Below are 19,536 nucleotides of genomic sequence, written 5' to 3'. Positions count from 1 at the left end.
CTGAAAGAGTGACTAATTTGTGGATTTTGTGGTAGAATATTTGTCAGAGAGACTTGTCCTGTAGATATGCTAAAAGTCTCTACCAGCTTGAAAGTTTTTCATTTTAATTGCATGTACTGTACCCACTTACTGGAACAGTTTTTGTACTGAGGCTCAAGTGTTACTGTGAAACAGTAATAAACATCTTTCTTTCATCTTAGTCAATAGCTGATAGTTTATAGCAACTCATGTTAGCTGTGGAGTTGTTGGATCATGATGAAAGAGTTCAAACATCCTCTGTTTACATCAGACTGCAGGAGGTATAATCAGCCTTCTGTATAGATGACCATACCGTGACCACTGCAACTTCTACTTGGATTCTACTTGATTGGAAGCTATGCAGTAACTTGTTGGACACATGTCAGCACCCACAGTAAACTTAAGTGAACTATCTATGGGACAAACCCTATAGTCACTAATTTAGCTATTGATTTTGATTGATTTTGATAGTCTTTGCAATTCTTACACATTTAAGCAGAAGTTGTTTTCAGGTCTGTTATTTCCTTTCTTCATTCATCTTTCTCTTGCTCTTGCACAGCTCCTCAGCATCTCTCTCCAACCTCTTCCCAGCGTGCCTCACTCTCCCCTGACAGACTCCTCCCCACTCCCCCATCTCCTATGTCCTCAACTGAAGGGTCCATCTCCTATTCCCATCAGCAGACTAGCAGCCGCCTACGAGCTAAGTTCCAGGGTCGCCGAAGTTACTCAGAGGTTAGGTTACACATTTTAGTAGAACATGAAAATGACAACTACTTTGTGAAATATTTTTATGTATTTTATTTTGTACTGATCCTTGCCTCCTGTTTCCAAGGTATCTAACACATCAGTCAACCAAAAGCCCCCAGTTCATCTGTTAAGGGACCCAGTATCTACGCTTCCCAAACCCAGGCACGTCCATGGGGACATGCAGGCTTACGGTCAAACCAAAAGTCAGCTCTGTACCTCACTGGTGGGTTTGGTCAGACCAGCATCAGCTCATGGAGCTGGAGTGGAGAGAGGAGGAGGAAGGGGCGTAGAAAGGTGTGGTGACAACAGCCTGAGCAGCAGTCCTTGTCACTGTGTTCTCGACCTGGACTTTCCTGTGGCTGCTGAGGTGAGAAGTAGAACTTGTATTCACTTAGTTCTTGTTTTTCAGATGTTATGATGAAACAACGGTTTGTAACCCATTTTAGCAGTGAGTGCTGGGTGCTCTGGCCATTACCAGTCCATAGTCCATAGTTTATTTGAAGATTTTATGACGCTTGAGCATGCTGAGTTAGACAAATCAAGATGAGGTATTTTAGTGTCAAATTTTCTCTTTTTGGTTACCCTTGATATTTTAGATGTAGTGGGCTTCAAAGTAGTCTTCCACTGATGGCCATATTCCTATTTGGCTTCACTAGATAAAACTTGCTGACCTATTGCTAGTGTTTGCTAGCACTAACATTCTTGGTAATGCAGACAAATGGCTTGATGCACAATGTAGCAGCTAGCTAATGGAGTCTGTGTTGTGCTAGGAACTGGTTGTTTGTTCAACTTAGTAAATAGTGGATTCGTTTCTAAGCTGCCTTTGGCTAGTGGATTATCAGAGAAAAGTAATCACTCTGATAATCATTTAGTCATTTTTGATGTAACATGATAGTTACATCAAAAATGACTACTATTCTGCCAAACTACAGTATCTACTTAACCCTACTTTTCTTCTCATGAAGGTTCACCACTTCTGTCACACTGATGAGCCAACTGAACCCACGCCACTGGTAACACCACCTCAGTCTTCAGATGATGAAGAGGTGATGATAATGATTCTGATGTTTACTGATTTTCATCTAGAGTTAGAGGTCATATTGAAGATGTGTGGGGTTGTGTGCTATGTAAATTTACAGGACGTATGTACATATCCATCGCCCGTTGCCAGCCCACCTCATACTCTTGGTGCTGTTGGGACTGGTTCATCGTCACCTAGGGAACAGCCCCTTCACTCCTCTTTCCAGTCTCCAAGGAAACAGTCCCACCATCCCTCTTTCTCAGCCCTTGAGGGCCCTACCATGCTCTCATGCCATCTGCCTCCCTACGTGAACACTGAGCATGCTCAGTCATGGCCATCTATTAATGTGAGTAGAAAACAATATTGGGGATTACATGAAGCTATTAAGAGATTTCCTGCAGACCCAACACGCTCAGTGCTGCAGCTCAAAAGAAGTCCCACTGAAGCACAAAACCCCTCTGTTACCTCGGGTAATTTAATTTGTTTAACATGCTGAAGATTATGTTTGTATAATTTGTGTATGGAAAAAAAATGTAAGTTGCTTTAAAAAGACATTCCTGTATTCCTTTTAGCTGATGCCACAGAGAAATAAATCTGCCTGTTTAGTTTGTGCAGTAAAGATGAGACACTGAAATATTCTTTTAAACTTGGTAAAAAAAAAGAAAAACACTCTCACAGACACTTGCACAAACTCTTAAGACTCTTAAGACTCTGTAATACAGGAGAAAGTAATATTTAAAGCCTGAAATAAGTTAGCAACTTATATTTCCAGTTCTCCTGGCATAGATGGGCTTTCTTCATGAGGTTTTGTTAGATGCTCGAATAGAGTCTCTGGTTAACTCAAACTTTACCAAGCTCTGGTTCTGATGCAGCCAATGGAGCAGATTGTGCCCATTCAAGACAATGATCCATCCATCATCTTCTTGCTCTTATTAATTTCAGGGTTGCAGGAAGCTGGGGTCCTACCCCAGCTGTCTAGTGCAAGAGTCAGGATAGACCCTGGACAGGCAGCCTACAGTGATTCAAACTTCACCAACTGTGTCATTTTAGAAGCATTCCAAAAGCAGCTTTCCACTCTGCAACACTGGACAGAGCTGGCAAGGAAGGCAGAAAAATCAAACTTTGCATGTGAAAAATTCCCAATGTAATTTGAAGCTCTGCAAAAAATTAGTAATTAGTAGCATCTTCTCAGAAATTTAATGTCACAGATACACACCATTTCTGATAAATATCTGTGACATTGACTCTTTGGCAATGTTGAATATTTTCATTATATTGTTCTAAATGTTGAAGTAAGTAAATAGCCACCCCATTCATGAATTACGTTTTGGTTTGCTCACAAGCGGCTAAATAAGACACTGAATGTCATCACATTAAACAAAGACACACACTTTGTTAGTGTCCAAATATTATCGTTTTGCTTCTTTTCATTATGTTTGCTCTTCTAAAATCATATAACTGTTATGAGCTTGTTGAGATTAGCTTGCCGAAAGCTTCAGTTCAATTAAATCAAGTTTTTTAATTAATGGGATGACTGTGGATCAGGAAATAGCACATATCATCTGCCATTCGGAAGGCTGGTGGTTTGATCCTCTGCTGCTCCATTTGGCATGCCAAAGTATCCTTGGGCAAGATACTGAAGCTTGAGTTGCTTCCGATGTGCTTATTGGAGTGTGAATACGTGTGTGGAAAAGACAAAATAGATAGAGAGGGGGGAAAAAAGAGTGAGATATAGGCCTATTTAACAACATATACTGTTTACACGAGATAATTTTATTTCCTATATGAATGCTAAATATTTAACTGCCATAAACAGCCATAACTGTACTTGACTGAAAAACACGTCAAGTGAATAACAAATGTACTGCACTGAAACACTCAGTGAGGCTATTAACTGCTCTGTATCAACTCATTGGTTATTTGCAACTTAGCCTACATACCTAATGAGAGGAATGTGCATGGCTCTGTAAACACAGTTCTGTGATGTCTTGGTCATTTGAGGTCAGCTTCAGCCTCAGGTTTGATTCAGATCCAATCTGCTTCTGTATTTTGTGTAGATACGTGATCGTAAATGGAAGGAGAAAGCACATCGCCTTGTCTGAAAGTGCAGGGTATTTCCTGCACAGCTGTATTCAAAAGTCCAAAGTTTCTGCTGTCTGCTATTCTGTACAGTTCTCCTTCTGATACTTCCTGTTTGGAGCCAGGATTGCAATGCTTTTGAACCGTTATTTTTCATTCCTCCACTTGCCATGACGACTTAGTTTGTCAACCCTTTTAGCTACTTGTTAGGCCGGCCTAGTAAGCTTGCCTACTGGCTGATTTAAAAAGGAATATGCCTTTTTCAAAAAAGACAAAACTTTATTTAAACTCAATTTTTGTGATCTTGAATGTTTTTAACATTTTAAATAATCATTTGATCTTAAAAAAGTCTTTGAGACGTTCCAGCAGTGGTACGTGTACCACAGTTTGAGAATGACTGTTTTAGGACTACATGCATTTTTTACTTGTAGGCTGGACTACTGTAATTTATTATTATCAGGAACTAGTTTTTCAGCGTCACTCTGAGATAGATGTTTCTAATTTTAGAGATGTTGCACAAATTGAAGAAAGCAGTCCTTAAACATTTGGTTTAATATGAACACTGAAGGATATGTCTTAGTCAGCTCACAGTATTACTGGAGGCCAAGGTAATGCCATCCAGAGTAAGCATGTGGTTAGATAACATATTTCTAAGATTGTCACAGTAAACTCACAGAGTCAAGCACAGGACTCTGTGAGTTTGGAATTGAAATTTCATGGCTTATTTACAACAACCGCCAAGTGCTATGGAGAGAAGGAGGACACCACTCTCCGCTGCAGTCAGACACTGCCAGAAACACACTCGAACTTCCAAACTCACTCTCAGGGATCCAGGGCAGAAACAGGGACAGTGAAATCTATATACAAAGAAACAGGCGAAGAATCAGTAGAATCTATTATCAGTAGAATCAGTATTGACGAAGGCGAAGAGAACATGAGTAGAAAGAGCCGGGGCTACACTGATGTGAGCAGTACAGCAACAAGGACCACTGAGCCGCCGTAGTGGCCGGACGAGTCAGGTCTGGTTGGGTATCATTTCATAATTAAGTGTGTAAAGAGGACTCCCCATTTACATGAACAACATTTACTGTCTATTAGACAGATATTATTCAAACCACTGCAGTGCAGCCCCTTTAATTCCTAATAAAATATTGTGGTCAACAAAAAAAAACGCAAATCTAGCAGGACAAGTGCAGAGACTCAAGATTCAAAGAGTTTATTCTCATGTGTACAGAAGAAATAGCATTTCTCTGTGCAATGAAATTCTTCCTTTGCTGTCCATACACAAATGAGATGAGCCATAAGATCATTTGTAAACTGTAACGCTGTCTCTGTACTGAATTCTGAAATCTGACCGAAACTCTTCAAATAAACCATTTCTCTGCAGGTGATCAGTTAAATCCTTTAACTAATGTTTCAAGTATTTTTAAGATAAAAAAAAAAGCTTGGACATTGGGCTATAATTAGTTGAGGTAGCTGGGTCAGGTGATAGCTTTTTAAGTAATAGTTTAATTATTGCTACCTTAAAGATTTGTGGTAGGTAACTGATTATTAGAGATGAGCTGATCACATTTGAGGAAGCATTAACTAACAGTTGGACTTCTTAGAGAAGTCTTGTAAGAATGGGTCTGCTAGTAATTCCTGAAGTTAACTCAGAAAGATCATTCTGAGAAAACAGGTCTAAAAAATATCAATGATATTTAAAAAGGCTGGACATTATGATGGGTTTGAATCATTTTTATCCAATGAATCTAATTTTATTTGTGGAGAAAATCATGAAGTCATTGCTAGATAAGATTAAAGGAATGCTTGGCTCAACAGACCTCTAACTTTTTGTCAGCTTGGCTACCATGTCGAAGAGAAACAGACTTTTTTATTTTTATTTTCTTGAATCAGTGATCAGTAAGATGTTCTAGCTTTGAGGAGGGGGTTCTATTTTTAGAGCAACAAGCTATTTTTAGGCTGATTGAAGCTCTTTTAAATTTGTGATGTGTCATTTTCTTCTCAAGCTAAAGCTTTGGGTTTGCCATGTGACACCCAAGAAACCTAAAGGATTTAAAGACTATGTAAAAAGGAGTGTGCCATAATCTCTCTTAAGATGTGTGTGTAGCACTGGTGGTGCAATTCTAGTAGTGGGCATTGATAGGTCTGTGTAGCACAGGCCTACTGCTGGAACACCGAGACAATTCTACTACAAAAGCAAGACGCAAGTCACCAGAGCACTTTGTGTTGCTCGTGCACGACGGAGAGAACTATGACGAGCGCCGTTCCTTCCACTTGAACCCCAGTCACTCTCAGTTAGCTCCCCCGTAGCACTTCTCTTTATTGTGGTTACATGAATATGTATAGGTTCATTAACATACATATGAACAAAGAGTACGTGTGTGTGTGTGTGTGTGTGTGTGTGTGTGTGTGTGTGTGTGGTCAAGATGTAACCCTGTGAACGACTCCCCAAAGCTGGTGCTAGGAGCCCAGCGGTCCACCTAAACAAAGGGCTCTTATGCTAAAACAGATACAGAGCAGGTGTCCTCCTATACCATAAATCAGTAAGAGAAGGTACGACTTCTCTCATGACCTTAGGATGTGTGTGCATATGCCAGAGTGCTCTGGGGGCACAAAGAGTCTTTGCAGACTGCTATATCATTATACAATTGATTATATACCTCTAAGCATATATGAGCAATTGTTTCCAAGCATAAATGACAAATCAACAATATAAACCTAACAGGCATATAAGACCTGTTAGTGCTACTTCTAGCCTTCTTTGCACATAGTATAGGCAGTATAATTACCTTTAACCGCAGTATGAGGACAGAAGGGAAATATGGGCCAGATCAGACAACTTCTAGATTCGTAGGTGCTAAGGCCCCCTACGAGCAAGCACTTTGGCTCCAGTGGGAAGGAAAAACTCCCTTTTAAATGGTAAATGGCATGTATTTGTATAGCGCTTTCAGAATCAGAATACTTTATTGATCCCTGGGGGAAATTATTTTATTTTTTACTAGTCCCTAAGGTCCCTAAGGACTCCAAAGCGCTTTACACATCCAGTCATCCACCTATTCACGCACACATTCACACACTGGTGATGGCAAGCTACCCTGGGGCACACTGCCGGACACTGGCGCTACCGGTCCCCCTGACCACCACCAGTAGGCAACGGGTGAAGTGTCTTGCCCAAGGACACAACGACCGAGACTGTCCAAGCCGGGGCTCGAACCGGCAATCTTCCAATTACAAGGTGAACTCCCAACTCTTGAGCCATAATCGCCCAGGAAGAAACCACCAGCAGAACAAGGCTCAGATCAGATCATGCCCTGCAAGGATTACCAGCATGGTGATGGTGGCTGCAAAATTGTTGTAGACGAGAAGGGAGAGCAAGGAAGGGCAAGAAAAGGAAAACTTTTACCAAATATGACACATATTTTATTCATGATCCATATTTATTTTATTTTATGTCACATAAGTTTCATCAAACTAAATTTTGCTTGGTGCATGCAAAAGGATTTTATGCTGCACATTATTTTAACAAATAAAGTTCAACTATATGAAAGAGAAGACAAAGGCTGATGTGCAGTAGCGGCATATAAAACAAGTCAAGTCAAGTCAAGTCAACTTTATTTGTCAATTCTGCCACATGTACAGGACATACAGAGAATAGAAATTTCGTTACTCTCAAACCCTAGTGATTAAAAAATGCAAATAAAATAATTAAAAAGTAAAAATTTAAATAAATACAATGCACTATTTGCCTATTTGCACTACTATGCCTCCTTAACTTGAATATTGTATATTGTATATTGCATAGCTTTTTTTTTTGTTATACGTAAAATTGTAAATGGAGATTTAGTAGTGAAATGGGAGTGAAAAGAGGTCAGCGCAGAAGAAATCCACAGTGCATTATGGGAAGTCCCCCAGTAGCCTGAGCCAATAGCAGTGGAAGGGATGGTTCAGGGTCACCTGACCCAACCCTAACTATAAGCTTTATCAAAAAGGAAAGTTTTAAGAGCAATTTTAAATAGGTTGTGTATCTTTTGAACCCAAACTAGGAGTTGGCTCTACAGGAAAGGAGCTTGATTGCTGAGACTCTTCCACCCACTTATACTTTTAGAGATTAAGCCTACAGTCTGAGAGTGAGCTGCTCTTTTGGGATAAATCATCTATTCCAAAGCTATTCTAAAAAGTCTCACTGGCATTTTGTTGAGTGAGCCAGGGCGAGGCTAACTTAAAATATTTAAAAGTATTCTCTGTGATACTTGATCTAAACAATTAATAATCCAAGCTATAAGAAGCTTTTCTACTTCATCATATCACAATTTTCCATCATCGAGAAACTGTGCTGAAGGACTTGTGTTCTCTTTGATTGAAGCTTTATGAAGACTTTATGAAGGATTTACCATTATTGATGGTTAAGCAATTTGACACCTATTCTTTTTTTTCTTCCTAATCTCCACAGTTATGGATGGAATCGGAAGAGAATGCTGCTCGGAGCTGCCCTCTGTGCCAGCTGACCTTCCCAACCAGTTACCCTGATGATGCCCTCATCAAACACATTGACTCTCACTTGGAGAACAGCAAGATCTGACCTTTCATTTTTATTTAAAAAACAATTGTAAGCTCACTTTTCACCAGAGATGTACATAAAGGTTATTTTTGATTGGTTCTTGGTTTGATCCAGGAACGGTTTGAGTAGCCTGCATGAGTCTTTTGCATCACTCCAACCTTAGTATGGCCATTACCCATCTCACTGAAGTGGATAGTCCAATCTAATTGTGAAATGAAAGCATTCACAGGCCACAATTTCCTTTTCAGTAAACACACATGGATTGCATATTATTTTTCATCAAGCACTATAGGTTTTCTTTCATTCAGAATCAAACTAACATTTGTACATTTAAGAAATTATATATGTTATAGTTGGAACCACTGCAGCTGGCACTCTTTTTGCAGTGCCGCATGTGCTGGCCTGAAAGCAGTCCTGGAAACAGAAGACAATTCAATGTTGTAGTGGATCAAGTTGGCAGTTTGAAAATATACAAACCTTCCTGAGGTCTGATCTGGGTATGAAGAGCACACTTGGTGTGCAAATTTAGACCCGTAGAACCATGGTAGCCACATTAACCCTTTAACATTCTCTGTAAGAAAATAATAATAGAACTATTATTTCTTAGCACTTTTTATTTACCATGGGCAATAATAATATTAATCAGTAATTTGTTTTTAAATAAATCTTGCATGTTTTAATATTGGCTTAAAACACGCTTAAAAATACAAATAAATACAGATTTTTTTATTAAATGATTCAGGCTTTTCATTTTAGCTCTATTTTATTTTATTTTTTTAACTTTTTAAACTAAAAATGTGATTACAAACCATGTAATGATGTATTGCTAGAAACATGTTTACCAGCATATGTGAGATTGTTAACATGGGACAAACCATCCTCTCCCTGGCCACCTCCTCCAGCTTGTCCGGTTCAACACCAAGGCATTCCCAGGTCAGCCGAGAGATACCTCTCCAGCGTGTCCTAGGCCTCTTCCCGGTGGGACATGCCTGGAACACCTCACCCAGGAGGGGCCCAGGAGGCATCCTTGTCAGATGCCTGAACCACCTCAACTGGCTCCTTTCAATGTGGAGGAGCAGCGGCTCAACTCTGAGCCCCTCCCGGATGGCCGAACTTCTCACCCTATCTCTAAGGGAGAGGCCAGCCACCCTTTGGAGGAAGCTCATTTCTGCCTCTTGTATCCACGATCTCATTCTTTCGGTCACTATCCACAGCTCGTAACAATTGGTGAAGGTAGGGACGTAGATCAACTGTTAAATTGAGAGCTTCGCGTTCACACTCAGCTCTCTTCACCACAACAGACCGGTACAGCGTCCGCATCGCTGTAGTTGCAACACCAATCCATCTGACCATGGGATTACTATTACCTAAACTGTCATGATTTTTACTTATTTGTTTGTTTATTTATTTATTTATTTTTTACCAAACTTAGGATACTTAATTACTTTAAAATAATATTGATGACATTATTATTATTATTACTGTTATTATTATTATATCCTTGAAAAAAGGAGCCGTGTATTTATTTGTCCTAAGATAATTATTTTGTTTTAAACTTTCATGAAGGAAGTTTAAGTTTTTAAACTTCCACTTAGAAAAAAAAAACAAAGCTCTACCAGCTGCTTGGTAGAACTTGGAAAAAGTTATTTTTCTTTTTTTCTATCAAGTTAGATAATTAAGTAGGACCTAAAATAAAAAAGTCTACTTGAGTGTCATGCCTGGACTGAGCAACAACGTCCGTGTCGGAAAAGAAAGGCCCAAAACTGTAGCCTGTCAGCTGAAGCTTCAAATTGAGGTGTCCAAAAAGCAATGGGTGGCTACATCCGTGTTTTATATGAAGTTTTATATGAAGAGGATGCCCCTGGATATTCAGATAACACAGATGTCCCTTAAGTGGGGACTGGAGGCTGTCTCCAAAGGCGAGTCAATGTGCATGTTTAAATGTCCATATCAAGCAAATAAATGTATGACATTGTACAAACGTTTTGGTCTCTGTGGCTTCTTTCCCCTTCATAACAACTATCATTGGCCACTTATTTATTTATAATGTAACCAATGATGTGAATTTTAACATATGCTGAAGTCTATCTTTTTTATAGAGTCTGGACTGAGTTCATGGTACATACCTTCCTGGTTTAAGCTAAAACGAAAACTTAAACTAAATCAAGATATTTAGTGTTATGTCAACAATTTAAAAATAATGTATGGTAATTTTAAATGTCCTTTAGTTTTATTTACAAATTTTCACAAATCTGCTGGAATATTCATAAATTTATGTAAATGATATAAATCTCCACTAAGAAAATATAGAACTCTTATTATGCTCTCTGCAAGTTGGCTCCTGTGCAGAAGATGTGGACATGCATCCAGAACTATAAACAAATATTTTGACTCTTGGCTGCTATTGTTTTATGGATTACAGACAAACTTAGCATTAGAGCTGTTACAATGATGAGCAGTAAGGGTTCACTGTCTCGCTGAAGGTCACCAGTACCAGTGTGTTACACCCCGGCCTAGGCAACCGGAGTGCAACACGAAAAAAAAAAAAAACACAAAAAAAACCCCACTAAGGCTCTCCACCAAAATCCCAAAACGAAAGTATCGACAAATCTATTTACAGCTATTTACAACAAAACAACAAACCATTTACAACACGGGGGAGATCGCGACCATGACACCCTGAAACACAGGGTTTAAATACATAGAGGGAGCAATCAGGAAAATGGACAACAGGAGGGAAACACAGCTGGGGCAAATTAGAACTGACGAGACAGGGAAACGTAAACTGAAAACACTAAGATAACACAGACTTTCAAAGTAAAACAGGAAACACATAACAGTCACGCCAAAAACAACACACCGACAACACCGAAACGTAACAAGTGCCTGTGAATGAACATATGCTGGCTGCTGGAAGTGGAATGGAAGTTAAATTTAAGCTGATTTACTGAGTGCTGCTGTCACAAAGCTGACAGGAAAGTGCAGGAGAGGTGTGAAGACTCCAGGTTAGCCTCTGTTTGGGTACACCTTCCTTTTATTTCATCGCTGTTTTTTTTTTTATTATTTTTTTTATTAATTTATATAGCACATTTAATAACAACAAAATGTTGACCTAAGTGCTTTACAAAGATAAAAAGAAAACCCAAAAAACAAAAATTACACAGTAACAAATAACATCAATAACAAATACCTGGTAACAGATGACTAGGTGGATAGATAGGTAACTCTCATGCGGTGTTGAAAGCCAATGAGTAAAAACGTGTTTTAAGATGGGATTTGACACCATTAGACGCTATTAAAGAGCTGAAGGCTGGCAAAGTAGCGGGACCAGACAGACTATGTGCCGAGTTTTATAAAGAATTCAGAGAAATTTTAGCTAGCCCGCTGCTGAACATGTACAATGACTCCTTTAAAAAGGGTCTCTTGCACAGTTCTTTAAGGGAATCCAATATATCCCTTATACTTAAAAAGGGCAAGCTACCTGAAGATTATCCCTCCTATAGGCCAATCTCTTTGTTGAATGTGGATCTGAAAATCCTCTCCAAGATATTAGCAAAACGTCTGGAACTTTTACTCCCCTCGCTTATTAATGAGGACTAAACGGGTTTTATTAAAGGGCGCAATTCATATAATAACATGCGTAGGTTATTGAATATGATCCAGTTCTTCCAACAAAAATCTCTGCCTGGTGTGGTAATTTCCCTTGATGCCGAGAAGACATTTCACCATGTTGAATGGTCTTACCTGTTTTTTACACTACATCAATTCGGTTTCAGTGGAAACTTTATAAACTGGATTAAGTTACTTTATAACAATCCCTGCTCTGCAGTTCTTACAAACGGGGTGCGGTCCTCCAACTTCCGGATACAGAAGGGAACCAGACAAGGCTGCCCCCTCTCCCCTTTGCTCTTTGCCCTAGCCATAGAACCATTGGCAGAGGCAGTACGAGTTCAGACGGACATACATGGTCTATCTGTAGGACAAAGACAGCATAAGATTATTCTGTATGCTGATGATGTACTTGTTGTGTTGACTCGGCCGGAAACATCAATCCCCTCTCTGGTTGAAACTATTAATAAGTTTAGTGAAATCTCAGGCTATAAAATTAATTTCAATAAATCAGAAGAGATGCCATTGGGCAGTCTGAAACAAAAACTATGGGCCCCTTCTCCATTTCCCTTCACTTGGTCCACACAGGGCTTTACGTATCTGGGGATTAGGGTTACTCACGCCTTTGAACAGATGTATAAAAGTAACTTTACCCCCCTATTTGAGCAGGTCAAACTAGATCTAGAGAGATGGAAGTCCTTACCGTTATCCTGGCTCGGTTGTATTGCTCTTCTGAAAATGAATATTCTACCTAGGCTACTTTACCCAATACAGATGGTTCCGACCCTTTTTCCACATAAAGCTATCCAAACTCTAAATGGCTGGTTCAGCTCCTTTGTTTGGGCAGGGAGGAAACCTCATCTTAAAATATCCACGTTATGTCTTCCATCCTTAAAAGGGGGCCTTTATTTCCCAGATATAAGGAAGTATCAGCTGAGCACCCATATGCGTATAGCTGCCGATTGGGTACAACAGCCTTCTCCTGTCTGGTTGGATATTGAGAGCTCTATGTCTAAATTCCCTTTGAAAAGTTTGCTTTTTGTGGGAAAACTTAAGACCTTAACGATGTTCTGTAGCAACCCACTCACATTATCTACTGTTAAAAGCTTGGCGAATGGTTCAAAACATTCGCCAAGCTTTAACTTGGCGAATGTTAAAGCTTGGCGAGGTAAGGTAAGGTGAGGATCGGGGAAATATGCTTGTGTCTCTTTGAACGTGTCAGGAAACGAGCTGCAGCATTCTGGACCAGCTGGAGCCGTGCTAGACAAGACTGGCTAACAGCTGCATATAGAGAATTACAGTAGTCCAGTTGAGATAAGATTGCTGTAGTTAGAGAAGCATTGTGGCAAGCTGAGCTACATCATCCTATGCTCCTCCCACTTTTTTGCATTCACTACTACTACTCTCTAAATGTAGGGTTATAAAATGTCTGTAATATAGTTTGTGTACCTCCACTTGTGTAGAGTTAATGTTATGCTGTGTAGCTTAACATTAACTGTGACACATACATGGTTTCACATGTCTTGATGCATGCTCAATCATCCAGGTAAGTAAATCCCAAAAAGTTGATTCTGTTCATCTGGACGTTTTCAGCGGGAGAAACATTTCATCATCATCCAGGTGACTTCTTCAGTCTCAGCAGACTGCAGGTTTGCCCAACCTTATAAACGGTACAATGACTTAAACTAGCTCACTGAATGATCAGGGGGCTGTGAGGTGAAGCTCAGGATTTATCCAAAGGAGAGCTGCATCATTACAATCTCTTCCACTCTATGAACCTGAAATCTGTGTGGAACAGCTAACCAATCACATATGCAGAACAGGACAAACATTATTTACTGTCGTGTAAAACAACAGGCATAAAGCCTGATTCCCCCCCCCCCCCCCCCCCCCCCCCCCCGTGGTGTCAGATTTTGCACAAATTATATGTGACTAAGTTACAGTGGTAATTATTGCACACTTTCTGTAAATCCTAAAAGCTTGATTTCACTTGTCAAATATCATTGTGGTCATCTGCTGATATATTTAAATGAAATTGCTGATGTAAAGAACCAATGTTTTCTAAAGGAAAATCGTGAAGATTATCAGGGGTGCCCAGTGCTTTGCATACAACTGTGTAAAGTCTCCTCCTGGAAGTGAAAAGCTTACAAATCCATATCCCATTAAGCAAGCTGCAAAGATAGCCCTGTTCACAACTGTCAGTCACAAATTGACTCTGAGCCTCTTTAGTAATTCCAGCAACTTTTTAAGATCAGACGATGGTTTCATGCAACTGCAGACATTAGTAAACGTTCCTTCTTTAGAACATCAGCCTTTGTAATGAAGATATTTTTCACAGGCTTTTCATGACCTCCATAACACACCGGGTTTAGAACACATCATAGCAAAGTAAGGTAGTCCATCTTCTGTAGTTTCAATACGGTGGACATCTGGCATCACATTGTTAAGGAGAGACAAGTGTAGGGCTGTTCCAATTCTCAGCAAATAGCTCTTCTCATTTCGTAAGTCCTTAGCAATTCTTTTACCGAGGAATAGGAGAGAGGTACTGCATATGTGTGGAACACACCCCGTGTTTCCATCATTTCAGGGTTAACAAACATGGAGTTGTTATCTAAACCTGCTTCCTGGAATACCCCAGTGGGCTCTACACTACGGGTTCAACAAATCCAGGATATCTTTGTTCACTGACCCTAACATTGTCTATTAGAATAAGTGGTGACACAAACCTTAACTCTTTAAGTTGACCCAGGGTTTCCCTTGGATGTTTACATGAAAGGGGTACACTGAAAAAAAAAGTTCTTTCAATTTACTTGATTTTATTGTGTACATCGGTCCCACATAATATGAATAAGTATGACTGACTTAATTTTCCACTTTCCAACAAGTAATAATTACTTGTAAAGCCAAAGTATTTCATTCACATTAGATTACTTAAAAAAAAATCATGTTCGATGTACATACTGTTTGTCTGTTACCAAAATATCAATGTATTACGTAATGTTGATATATTTTAAAGTTTAACACCAACGTATTTTTGATTGTCAGTGGTACTTAATGAAATTGTGTAACATAAAGGCATTATAATTATGTTCCTGCAACACAAATTATGGCTTTAAATCCTACTTAATTATTTTAAGTCAACTTCATAAAAATTCAGTCCTTGGTTTCTTGCCTATGTACAATATAATAATGTAAATATAAACTAAATGTTATTGACAAAAAAGGCAAAAAAAAAAAATGGGAGTGCTGAAAAGTTCACCTTTATTTTAACAGCAGTGAAAACAGCAAGCATATAAACTTGTTACACAGTTTTAGCGATTGCCTGCAGATATAACTGAAAGAAAGATTTAAAACATTTGTAAATATTTCCCCTCAAAACTGACCTTAGCAGCAATACAAGAAAGCTACAAATAAGTGCTTATTAATGATCCTGTCATCTTACACATATTTGTATTTAATTTCACAATTAAAAGTTTGAAACTAAATTAAGCCTACTTGGAAAAAGAATCAAAAAGCATCCATGAACAAACAGGCTTACACAAATATAACTTTTTTTTGCATTTAACATTTCTACAACTCCTGTTACCTGGAGTTTAAGAGACAGAAACCAGCAAGCTGCTTTGAATGATCAAGTCTGTACATATATAGAACAACTTCAGCTTAAATTGGTCTTCCAAAACTCAAAGAGGCAGCAAGCTGCTATTAAGGATAAGATATATCTTCATACATGTCACATTTTGTATTTAGCTGTACAGAATTTTTTTACTAAATTGAAGCTTAAATGACACTGTCACATAATACCAAACACCTAAAGGAATCTTCCTTTTGAACATATAAGCAGGATGTAAAGGTTGACCCAGAGCACATTGCTAAAAAACCTCTGTAAACATTTCTCGCAATACAATACCACCAAAAGGAAGAAAAGAAAAAAAGTGTCACCTTGAAGTGCAGTCACATGAGAAAAAACAACAACAACAACAACAAAAAACCCCCAAACAAACAGTATCAGCAGTATAACATTGCAGTTTTTCGTTTTGTGTTCAGTAAAGAATTGCTGAAGTGCAGTCTTTGACCCTTCAGTGAAACAGACGGTTTTTGAGAGCAAGAACTTTGTTGGAGAGTTTAGTTCCATGAAAACCTTCTGGAAAACCTCAAAGGTGTAGCAGAGGTCAGTAGGGTAGGCAAGGTTTAGTGCATACATGAGTCCAAATAGCATTACCACAGCAAATGCTACATTATCCAAATTCTTCACCACCCTGATGCCTTCAAGGACAACTCCAATGTCTTCTTGTTCATCTGCTGAAGCTTGTTCTTTAAGAAGATAAATTCCAACAGTGGTGTCTTCAATGGCCTCATTGATGGCGTCTTCATCCATGTCCTGTAAAAAATACATAAATAAATAAAATAAAAGTCATGTTACTCAATCCATGGCAAGTGAGCAATATGATGTACTGGTGAAAGTCACCCCCCCACCCCCCCCAAAAATAAAATAAAATACCCCAAGTACTTACCACATACTCCCGGATAAGGTTGTCAGGATCTTCACCCATGTAGATACACACTCCCTTAATGACACACTCACGTCCAGCATCAACATCTTCACACTGAAATGAAATTTGTGTGATTAGTATCTTCAGTTAGCCCTTCTCATTGATTTTAGGTTTTAGTACTGTACTTTACATGAATGCTTTCAAAGTAAAGGCACACATACTAATAAAGTTGACTAAGTAGATTAAAACAAAAACAAGCAGATGTAAAAGTAGTACAAGATGACAGCATTTATCATTGGAAAAACATTTACAATTTTTAACCAATTAAAAGTTTTGTCCAAAAGGGGTCATAGTTGTGTTAAGGCTTTATCACTTACATTATCCATTTGTGCCACAACTTTTTTCAGTCTTTGTCCAAGCTGTCCTCCTCTTCTTTTGAACAGCTTCACTAGGTTGTCTAAGTGGAGATCCATCTGAGACAGGAACTTTGATTGAAGGGGGATTGTGGTAATTCTTTTAAACTCAGCATTGATCTGAAAACATCAGCACAAAAGAGTGAGCTTCAAATGTTTAACACCAGGAAGAAGGCCACAATCACCAATGCTGAAGAAATTGGCTGTTAAATGTGCCTAAAGTATTTTAGCTTAACACCTCTTCCAAGAACTCCCGGTGTGAGTCAAACTTTACCTCATGGACATCAAATAGAGCAGGCCATCTTGCCATGAAAGCCTCTACCATTGGTGCATCACGAACAACTTCATGTCTTCTGTAGGCAAAAGTCTTTTCCATCTTGAATTTCACCAACTCTCTGTTGTTCTTCTTCTTTATGTCCAAGAGTAAAGTTTTCCGCATTGCCTCCAGGCTCTCCTCAGTTTCTTCTGGTGGGTATGTTGGGCAAAAGTTAACTTCTGCCCTCTTTGCTTTTTTGACACCAAAGGCTGCACTGCATCTTCCAACAGGTTTGTTCTTTAGAGAGTTTACAGTCACCTCTGGGCAGCCCAGTTTTCGTAGCTGGGTGCGATAGTTTGAGAGTTTATATTTTAAACTGGTCTTCCATCCTCCAAATCCAGTGTTGGAGCCTGTCTCAGTTAGACAGGGATGCTTCTTGATCAGACTCTGAGCTACTTGATCCATTTCTTTATCACTGACATACACTTTATACTTCACAATTTCCTGCACCAAACCTTCAAGGATGGCTGACTTCAACTTGGGATCTGGAATAAGTGCAGTTCCATTCTGATTGTACACAATTTTTGCCTGCTGAAGTTGTAATTCAGCATCATACGAAAACTTGGGCACATAAAAGACAGCAGGCCAAGAAGATCGTGAGCTTGTTGACTCACTTGATGACAACACATCCGTGTCCACAGATCCACCAGACAGGTACGAAGAATCGTTAACAGAGGAACAGCTGAGGGCTTCGGAGTCCTGGACAGGATCAAGAATGATATAATCCTCATGCTGCATAGTGGTGGGTCTTGACATGTCAATAACTTTAAGAGTCCCTCTGTCTGCCACTTCTGAAACTGAGGTAAGATTAAGGAACTCATTCCCAAACAAGGAATCCATAAACTGAAGTCTGAAATCGCCCTGAAGACCACACTGTCTCTTGACTTCAACAATGAGATCCTCAATTGATTCAGGTGGTCCATTGGAGAGAATGAGCCTTTGACAGGTTCCATCAGTCAAGATGATCTTTAGGATCACAGGGGTCCCCATTTCAAGCAGCTATTCTGTAGACGAAAAAAAACAACAACAATACATCAGACACCCAGAAAGAATAACTTCAGTTTAGTCTTCATACAGTTACCCATACATATCAGTCAGTTATAAAAGGTCAGATATACAAAAAAAAAAAAAAAAAAAAGTATCTAGTGAAATACATGTGACTGAACTTATTACAAATATTTGCACACCTTTTATTTCTATATGCCTTTTTAAAGTCACCATGCGGACTGATCCGATCTTGTAGTCAACCAGTGGATAAGTGTCAAGGAGTTCACGGAGTGAAACAAGAGTGAATATTCTTGCAGATACTGGGTTGAGCTCAAAAGCTCTGTAGTGCTCCCTGTACCAGCCACCGAGCTCTCTGACAATGTAGAATATGCTCTGGTTTACAATGCAGATGTGGTTTATTTCACAGAATTCTGGCAACCCACCAGCTGCCCTGTGGGCCAGTACCATTCCCTTCCTATAAGTTATGCCCTTTATTGTCACACACTGTGCAAGGTTTATCTCTAGAATGTCAGGGAATGTTTGCCTAATGACTCTAGCCATCTCCTCTTTAAGCAAATCCACTGGAAAAGTTGATACAGCCGAGACCTCTAGTTCAGACTTGCCAAGAGATGGGGAGCTTAGATGGTAAGCTATCATCATCTGATGCTTTGAGGCCAAGGAGAGAGGCACATTCTTAAAGCAGCTTGTGTGTCTCATGACCTGCTTGAAAAAGCTGTGTTTGGCCTCGAAACGCATTGTCCACAGCCAAACAACTGGACCAAAAAACCTAATCATCTGTGGATAGTGCTCCAAATAATGGTGTTTTGGTAGTAGCTTAACATCAGGAAACAGTGCCTGGTATTGCTGTCTGTGCTCTATAATTTTGCTTTCCAAAAAAGCCAGAGAGTCATCACTATGCACAGGGGACACGACAAGTTCTGTGATATCCTTCAGAGTCATGAGAACAAGCCATGCAGGCTCATCTTCAGGCACAAGTGATCCAACTAAAAAAGGCAAGAACCGGAGCAAGCTCCAGTTCTCATGCGCATTTCCTCCTACTGTTTTGGTGCTAGAGAAAGTTTGTGACACTACATGAGGTCTGTTTGTCTTATCTTCCCATTTGTAGGGGAACTTCAGAATCGCATTGTTTAAGTCGGCTAAAGTGAAAAACTTCTTTGATATAAGAACTGTCAAGCAATGAGCCAACTCTACTCACAAAAACATCGTGAGCAAGATCAGGCGGATAACCAAATATGACATGAAAGTGGGACAGATTTTTGGTGAAGACACATTCT

At 39.4% G+C, this 19,536-nt stretch overlaps 1 protein-coding gene and 1 pseudogene across 3 annotated transcripts in view; one reads left to right on the top strand and one right to left on the bottom strand.

Moving 5' to 3' along the window:
- Positions 1 to 10,400, top strand: part of LOC146575557 (TANK-binding kinase 1-binding protein 1-like) — a 33,292-nt gene extending 22,892 nt beyond the window's left edge. For all 3 annotated transcript variants that reach the window (XM_085270286.1, XM_085270285.1, XM_085270287.1), the window contains exons 9-13: positions 578 to 750; positions 851 to 1,132; positions 1,731 to 1,811; positions 1,905 to 2,132; positions 8,319 to 10,400. In XM_085270286.1, the coding sequence (XP_085126412.1) occupies positions 578 to 750; positions 851 to 1,132; positions 1,731 to 1,811; positions 1,905 to 2,132; positions 8,319 to 8,447 (893 nt within the window). In that variant the 3' untranslated portion in view covers positions 8,448 to 10,400. The remainder of the gene's footprint in view (positions 1 to 577; positions 751 to 850; positions 1,133 to 1,730; positions 1,812 to 1,904; positions 2,133 to 8,318) is intronic.
- A 5,711-nt stretch (positions 10,401 to 16,111) lies between these two features.
- LOC146575556 (uncharacterized) lies at positions 16,112 to 17,674 on the bottom strand (annotated as a pseudogene).
- Positions 17,675 to 19,536: the final 1,862 nt, after the last annotated feature.

The sequence above is a fragment of the Mchenga conophoros genome, linkage group LG4, assembly GCF_057382185.1.
Source record: "Mchenga conophoros isolate Kocher_MC1m ecotype Shallow Benthic linkage group LG4, M_conophoros_male_GT1.1, whole genome shotgun sequence".
Classification (NCBI taxonomy): domain Eukaryota; kingdom Metazoa; phylum Chordata; class Actinopteri; order Cichliformes; family Cichlidae; genus Mchenga; species Mchenga conophoros.
Note: the sequence above shows the minus strand (reverse complement) of the source record. Positions and strands in the feature narration are given on the sequence as shown.